The following is an 8,636-nucleotide window of genomic DNA, read 5'->3' as shown; positions in this document are numbered from 1 at the left end:
GGGTTATTTTTTTTTTTCATTTATATCATCACCATCTTATTAACATCTCTCCTATATCATTTTATTTGTATTTAAAAAGCTCTTTACACTCTCTCGCTCTCATAAAATATAATTTTTATAATATAAAATTATCAAAATTAAAATTATTCATATTATCTCATTTCATTTAATAAAAGTACTAATAAATGAAAAATAAACTTAAAAAATTATTATTGTAATTTTTAAGATGATAGATAATTTAAAATAGATTAAAATATCAAAATTAATTATTTTATATATAAATATAATTGTGAAATTTCAAGTTGTTATGATTAAGTAATTAAATATATATTTTTATATTATTTTGTATTTGTCAACTAGTCTAACACTTAATTTTATTAAATATTTTTATTCCTTTAACTACATTATTAACTTTTAGTTTCCAATTTGTTGATAGCATTCCACTGACTTTGTCAAACACTGAACACATCCAAAATGAACTTGGCTAATTAAATCAATTTTTAACTCCTTGTCCCTAATGAGTCATGACAATCATGTGGAGGCTCCTAAGTCAGTCGTGAATTGTTCGAATCAAATTACCACACGGCTACACCAACCTCACCAGTTAAATTTTAAAAAAAATGATAAATATGAGACAATGATGACTAATTACCATTTTGTTATTACAATAAATTAAAGTATTAATATCAAAATTTTCGTTACACGTAATTTTTGTTACTAATACTTATGTTATTAAAATTTTATTGACTATTTCTTAAAAATTATATGTAAATTATTTTGTCACTCATATTTGCCTTTGTAGGACCCCAATTGAAGACCTTTCTCCATCCCCATTATGAAGTTATGCATCATGCTGATTTGGTGACATATCACATTGCTTGAACTTTTATTTTATGTCTATACAGAGCACCTTTACCAAACAAAAGGACTGCACTAAAACATATGTGTCCGATTGAACCCAATGATGCTGTCCATAATCTGGGCTAGAGTTAGGCTCAAATGGCCTTTAGTGTTTGTGCAAAGCCCACATTGGCTTATATAAGAAAAATTTGCCTGTAACGGATTATAATTTCAAATCACTTTTTTTTTGGTGAATATTTCAAATCACTCTAGAAACTATTTTACCCAACTAACTAACCCTCTAGATTCAAGGATTGGACTCCCATGTATACTTGTTAAAATATCCAATCAAATATCTAACAAAAAATAAGAATTAAAATGTTTGATAACATAACAATTTCATTTGTTTACAAACTATTTACCGGTGCAATATCCACTACGAGTTAAATATAAATCTAAGTTCTCACTCTTAAATGAGAAGCTTTTATGAATTATTATTTTTCTCATTGAACCATTCGAGTTTTGTTAAATGATCTCATTTCTTTATTTCTTTCAAAAACTATTACTATAAATTTAATTAATCTTAATTTAAATGTAAATTAAATTTAACATTTTGAATCTTAGCATATCAAATTTTCATGATTTCTTCCTCAATCATCAGAAAATATTATTTAATTCATTTTTTCCATATAATTTTATCTTTATTATTAACAACAAATTATCTCTAATATAATTTTATTTCTTATATATTTTTATTTAAATTTAAAATTTATCCAGGAATTTGCATTGAGAACTTGTTAGTTTAATCTTTTTTTGAAGACTAGACCATTCCAAACCACATAAAAGTGCTTATACACTAAATTCAATGAGTGAGATAACTTGGTCGAAAAAATCTTTCAATTAGGTCTCAGATGTAAGAGGTTATAGGTTTGAATTCTCACTCATCTTTTTGGGGTGAAATAAATATAAGTATCTCTTTGAATTTGTTGAGTTAGAAGACTTTTCCTACCTTAAACCAAGGCGTCTTGTGTGTAAAATTAAAGGCAAGCTTTGCTAAGTTTTCCTTTTTCTTATTATATTCTTTAAAACTAGTCATATGACTTAAAAGTCAATAAATCACTGATTACATAATAATTCTCCTATATAAAGTCCATATTATAAATATTCAAAGTTATTGTATCTAGTATTGTTTTCTCAAAACACATAATCTGTTAAAAATGAAATTATCTTAGAAGTAATAATGATGCTTGAACCATTAGTTTGTTAGTGTTTTTTTTTTTTTAAATAGTAATAGTTTGAAAAAATCATTGGAGAAACCACTGAAAACAAAGCAGTAAACAAAATTTCATCCCAAAAGAAATATATCTTCATTTAAATTAGCAATTAAAAACTTAAAACTAATGTAGCGACTCCAAGCCGGCCTGTGACAAAGGCAGCACCATTTAAACAAAACTAATTCTCAAGTCAATATTGCCGCTGCATCCTCATCTAACAAAAGGAATGAGTAAGTATTCTGCATAAAATAGCTGCAATAAGAAACAAGACAGACATCAATACAAGATAGAGCAAATAATTGAAAATATACAAATAAACTGCCAATAATTCTTGTTCCCATATGTCATGTGCTTTGAACAAAGTTGAATTTTTCACTAGAAGATAAAATTCAATCAATATTATGACTAAGTTCACCAACTTAATCATAAAAATTCATGTTCCTAAAACTAATTTCACTGTAGCTAATGCTCCCTGGTGTTATGTACTTCAATTGGAATTTGAAAGACATTAGAAATCAAACAACCATTATTTTTCAAAACGGTAAACAAAATCAGATAGTTATTTGCCTATTTCTTTTGAATAATGATCTTGATTCTAGATAATGAAATGATAAACAGTCTTTAGGGTAGGAAATTACCTTCCAAATAAACATATAGAAGGATGTTATCGAAGCTTTGCTTTTCAAATCTACAGATTTGGCATGAAACCAGAGAATTGAAGCCAGAACAGCGTGTCCCAGACCCTAACACATTGGCAGAGAATAAATTTCAAAGATTGCAAAAACAAAAAATCAAAAGAAGTTTACATTCGCTTGGTATCAATCTGCACAATAATAGACCTAAGCTTTCTTCCGATAGAATGCCTCCTTTAAAGATCAATTTTTACCTAAGATTAAAAATTGGGAGTATTCTATGCAACATAGACAGCTTTCCTAAAGATATGTTTCCTTATTCCAGTATAGATATTTGCCAAATTACAAGCTGATAATATTAAACAAAATTTGAGTCTGCTAGACTCCAGTAAACTCTATGCTGAATTTGCAACAGTGAAGGAGCACCTCGGTTCCGTAATTCAGAAGACAATTGTGAAAAAGACAATTGCTAAATGGCACAAGACTACCACCTAGTGGACTCCGGGGAGGGTAGATGAAGGTAGCCTCCCCCTTGCCTACAAGTGGAAAGCCTATTTTCAAGATTTGAACCTGTTACATCCAGGTCACAAGGCAATAACCTTACTGTTGTGTTGAGGCTTTCCCTCTTGATATTATCTAACACAATAAAAAATTACAGCACAAGAAGGGAGGCAAGTTTGCTAAATATTGATACTAGTCAACTAGTATACAGTAAAAATACAGCATGAGAAGGCAGGCAAGTATATAGATCAACTTCCTTTCAACTCAGTAGTCTAAACTAATTAATCAAAATCACAACCCATCCCCTAGCACCATGGCACAAAAGAAATAACTGCTTAAGTTGAAGGAGGTGTAGAGTTTCAAGTCAAAAGATAAGGTGCATGCATATTGGGAATTGAATTTTTATCACTAAAGTTTAAGTGGTTTAAATGTAAAGTAGAAGATTGCATTTTACTAGATGAAGATTATTTGAATGGATGCATTGGAAGTTATTTTTGTTTCAACTTCCAAAAAAACTTATTTATTATAGTTGGTAGCAATCTTCACTATAAATAGAGACGAGAATTAGTGGAGAAACAACACATGAAGAGAGTGTGTGAGAAGAGAGATTGTGAAACAAAGTCATTTTGTTGAGAGAAAAATGTCTGTGTGAGAGTGTTATCATTTTTTGTAACCATTGAGTGGGGTACTTGAGTTTGTAGAGTGATACACTATTTGAGGTGGGTTACAATTTTATAATCATTTTTGTGATAGTGAAATACTTTTTTAGACGGTTCTGTGGACGTAAGTAAGAGGTGCCGAACCACGTTACATTCTTGTATTTGTTATTATTTTTTCTACAGTGTAATTTTTGTTGTGTTTTCACGATCTTTTGTGGGTGTGAGTAATTTTATTTGAGGGAATATTGATTACCCAACATGAGGATACAATACACCTATAACTGCAGTATATACACGAATTGACTAATAAGCAAAATACCGTGACAATTTTGCTCCAAAGACAAGGAGATGCAGCTCCCACCAGGAGGGCGACTCCATAAGCTATTTCAAGAAGGATAACACAAGTCCAGAATACCTGGCAAAGAGTAGTTAGTAACAACCAAGGGATACAGGAGGGCACAACTAATTCTGCTGAGATGGTACATTTGAACAACATACCGGCTTCTGACCTAAACGCACTGAAAAAGATTGGATGCCAAATACTTTATCTCCTTCAATGTCAGGTATATCCTATATAAAAACCCAACATTTTACATTAGGTACACATATTGAACAAAAAAATTGATGGTGAAAACAAACACATACAAGAATTTAAAGGCCTTTACCTTAAACAGTGCTATAACTACAGAGAAGAAGCTCATGAATGCAGTAGCAAAAATCAATGATCTTGAAAAGACAGGTGGCCTCTTGTATACATGAGTCTGGCATTGTTTACATGAATTAGCAACCAAAAAACATCAATTATGAAATACTAGTCAAATATCATACTGCCAACACTATTGTTGTTAAAATGCACTTGTTCCTTTAAATTTTTCATTTCGTCTTAGTTTAATACTCTGGAAGGGTTATTAGAGAATATATGCCTTTCTAGGACTAGATGGTGAAAATAGATTAATTCATACAGAGGGTGGTTTCAAATAGTTTATCATGAATCCAACAAGCAAAACATAAAAATTTGAGATAAACATTTGTTATTGCTGTTAAGTATACAAAAGCTAATGCATGCTCATCCAAAAGTAGAAGTCTTTAAAAAGAACAATTAGCTAAATGACAAAACCTGGATGTGAAGGAAAAATGCAAGTTGAACTATTACTGCCCGAACAGCTAGAATGCACATCGCTGCAAGCACTGCAAACCTCTTCCATCTCAACAGAGGCACCTGAAGACAAAAATTTGTAAATATGATACTGTCACTATTAAATAATTTTAAAAAATGAAGCTTTTGTTTTTGTCATTTAACATATGATTATGATATTGTTTGCCCTCAGGATTGAACATGTGTAGAGTAAATCTCCCCAAGAATATAGTTTCAGAAAATCATAAGTAATCAATAACAAGCAAAAATGCAACTAAATTTTTTATGAGAAAAATCAATTCAGATAGCACTGCTATTGTCCTCTTAATTTACCATTTGATTAATTGCTATTGCTAAATATGAATCTCACTGTTACACAATTTCAACTAAAAAAATCCTACCTTCAGTTTGTAAAGTTTTCTTCCAAAAGGTAAATGAAACAAAAGAAATGGATATTATTTGGCATTTATTGTCATGAAATTTGACAATGCAAGTACCACGCAGAACCAATAACAAGCATGGTTTTAAAATTAAGACATATCATAACTATGGCTTTAATAATAAGAGGGGAGAAAGTATGTTTAAACACAATTCAAAATAACTCACATTGATTGAATAAGCAGTTCCTAGCACAAAGCTTACAAAAAGGGCCCAAAATAATGGCCATGAACCTACAACCCAGCCAAGCCAAAAACTCTGTTGAAAAGAATAAAACAATAAGCCTCTTACATCCTGTCAGTAAATCTTGTCTTGAAAAAAGAAATGAATCTACAAGGTACCAGAATTGAAAAAGATGCAACAATAGTGACACCAGTTTCAAAGGAATATTCCCCAGATGCTAATGGAAGATACGGCTTGTTTATCTGCAATGAAACACAAAGCACGGATCAATTATAATACAACGGTAGTTCCTCTGAAAAAAAATTAAAGCTGTAAAAGGTTGCATTTTTTTTACCACATCCAAGGCTACAACAATCGGGGAAGCTAAATAAACTAACATATAAACCAGATTTCGATGGTCAAAATTATACAAACTATTCAAATTGTGCATGTGAGCACAGGGACTCTTGTATGCACTTATATGCATCTGAATATCCAAATTTAGATAAACGAGCAATTCTTTCACTACCATTTATATATATTTTTTACTGGAACAATCGGGAAGCCTGAAAAACACTGGAAAAAGAATATTTTATTAGCTATGCAGATTTCTATTATTAAGTTTCATACCTTGTCTATTTCAACATCAGACAATTGATTCAAACCAACAATATAAATATTCATAAACAGGGCAGCAACCACAGCCTGAAACATTAAAAAAAAAGAAGTCAAAAAGTATTGGTGAAGTTAGAGGGGAAGAGCAATTGGCTATTTAAATAGAAACAACATATATTTGGGTCTCACCTCCAACACACCAGTAAAAAATAATGGAGATATATCTGATATTTTCTCAACAGCAAGGAGGGACACAGAAATTATGCTTAATGCCTGCCCAAACACAGAAAAAGAGAGCCATTTTAAAACCTTCAGAATATTACTTTCATCTAGAAAAGTGATTCGTCCAAATGAATATAAGTATTTGAGGGTTCGTTCTAAGAGTAATTATGGAAAAGCTTGAACTTAACTGTGCCAATAACTGTGTGAGGTCTGGAAAACCTGTAGAAAGCATCCAAGGAATTCTTGACAGAGTCCAAAATGCTTTTTGGATCAAAAGCTTGAGGTTCAGACTCAAAAGATTTTTCAGAGGTCGCTTTCACAACAAATTTTATATTACATTTTTTACATGTACACCCTCCTTCAATGCTTTTGTAATGGTGGTTCAAACTTGGCCACCGAAACCTCAAAAAATTATATTCTTTTTGGATTTTCCTATTGTGCCATGAAGCATTTGGCAAATAAGAACCTAGGGCACCAAGTGTTGGATGTTAGTATCAGTGACCATGCATAATAAAAAATAGAAACACTTTTGTTTTAGAATGAATCAGATTCAGAGGTAAAAAAAAAAACATATACAGGGAGAGTTTTATAATCAATGTCCCAACGTCTGGAAAGGATACAAATTATTGCAGCTCTACCAAGACATATACTGTTTTCACTATACAAGTTATTGCAGCTCTAGCAAATTATCTTGAGATAGACACAAGAGATTCAACTGATTGAGACTACTATCACCAATGCTCACTTCTCAAAGGAAACGCAAAAATGTTGCTGCCGGGGAAATTAACATCCCAGTGTTACCAATAGATAACATAATTTTAGAGTTCTTCTCAGACCAATTTCATTTCAATAATCTTTATAGGCCATAAACCTCCAATTATCAGAGAAGTGCACTTAAGAAAGTGCATGTAAGTTTCGTCACATTCAAAATTCGAAGAAATAATAAAAATAATATATAGTAGTATATAATAACTATTATAATGGGAATACCTCATTTTGCATACACTTTTTTAGTTGGACTTTTTATTTTTAATTTCTATTAAGTAACTATCAGAGTTAGGCTATGTTTGGTTTCCTCCAAAAGTATGTTTGAGGCTAAAATTTAACCAGAAAAATCAGGTACTTTAACAAACTTGTTTGGCCCAAACTTAAGTTTTCCAAAGGTGCACTTAATAGTCCATCCCAACCTCCTTTCTTTCTCTCTCAGTTTTTTTTTTTTAATTTTAAAAAAATATTAATATAGAAAGGAACTTCCCCTAATAATAATAATAATAAAGAAATAAATTAAAAAAGGGGGGGTATATGCATATTTGATAATGAGACGACATACTTGCATGGTAAATGTTGGCGAAACATTTAGTTCTGCAGAAATTTCCACCTGCCAGTGGGAATATCTGTCTCAGACGGAAAACAGATCGAGAAATTATAAGCAGACATACCAGTGGTGGCGAGAGAAGAAGCGTTGTTAATATTAGGAAAAGATCGAAGAAGCATCGAATCCATATATAACAGTAGTGCTGTGGAGGCTGAGTTTGAGTTTGAGATTTGAATTTCATGAACCCAACGCACCTCACTTTATACTTGGCCCCTGGTCTGCAATTTCATCTTCAACTTTTAGTATAGTACCAAAACAGATTTTTTCTTTTTTCTTTTTCTCAACGTTCTGTGCCGTGGCGTTGTCTATTCCTAATTTTTTTCATATACACGTCACTTTCCAAAATGAAGCCAAACAAGGGTTCCACGTGTCATTGGAATATTATAATGCCAGATTCTCTTCTCCACCCGACAATTGCTGGCTCCTCTGCTCCACCACTCCGCCAAACATGTACTATTGCTTCGCCATCTTTGCATGCTTCCTTCCTACAAATATACAAAAGATAACATCAAATATAAATAAATAACGGAAAATATATATTAAGATTTTTATTTTTCTTACAAAATTAACTTCAATTTTTTAACATATTTTATCTTTAATTTTTATGATTATGTTAATATGTCACTTAAACTCAACGATTGAAGGTAAAATTTATAATTTTTTTAAATTAAAAATAAAATATGTCAAATTAATTCATTTATTATAAGTAAAATTAGTAAAAATAAAAATAAGTAGTAATAAAAAATATAATTAAGTGTAAAATTAATTGCTTTAAGTTATGGT

At 30.9% G+C, this 8,636-nt stretch overlaps 1 protein-coding gene across 3 annotated transcripts; it reads right to left on the bottom strand.

Annotated features, from left to right (window-relative positions):
* Positions 1-2,183: 2,183 nt before the first annotated feature.
* On the bottom strand, positions 2,184-8,260 carry VTE2-1 (homogentisate phytyltransferase 1, chloroplastic-like). 3 transcript variants are annotated; one of them, XM_026124820.2, is made up of 13 exons: positions 7,918-8,260; positions 7,809-7,856; positions 6,667-6,944; positions 6,446-6,529; positions 6,272-6,346; positions 5,821-5,904; positions 5,648-5,737; positions 5,024-5,125; positions 4,572-4,667; positions 4,405-4,476; positions 4,226-4,321; positions 2,753-2,857; positions 2,184-2,366 (listed from the first exon to the last, which is right to left on the bottom strand). In XM_026124820.2, the coding sequence occupies exons 1-13, from the start codon at positions 7,979-7,981 to the stop codon at positions 2,325-2,327; spliced, it is 1,236 nt and encodes a 411-aa protein (XP_025980605.1). In that variant the 5' UTR covers positions 7,982-8,260; the 3' UTR covers positions 2,184-2,324.
* Positions 8,261-8,636: the final 376 nt, after the last annotated feature.

This window comes from Glycine max, chromosome 13 (genome assembly GCF_000004515.6).
Source record: "Glycine max cultivar Williams 82 chromosome 13, Glycine_max_v4.0, whole genome shotgun sequence".
NCBI lineage: Eukaryota > Viridiplantae > Streptophyta > Magnoliopsida > Fabales > Fabaceae > Glycine > Glycine max.
The sequence above is the reverse complement of the archived record's forward strand: the minus strand, read 5'-3'. Positions and strand labels throughout refer to the sequence as shown.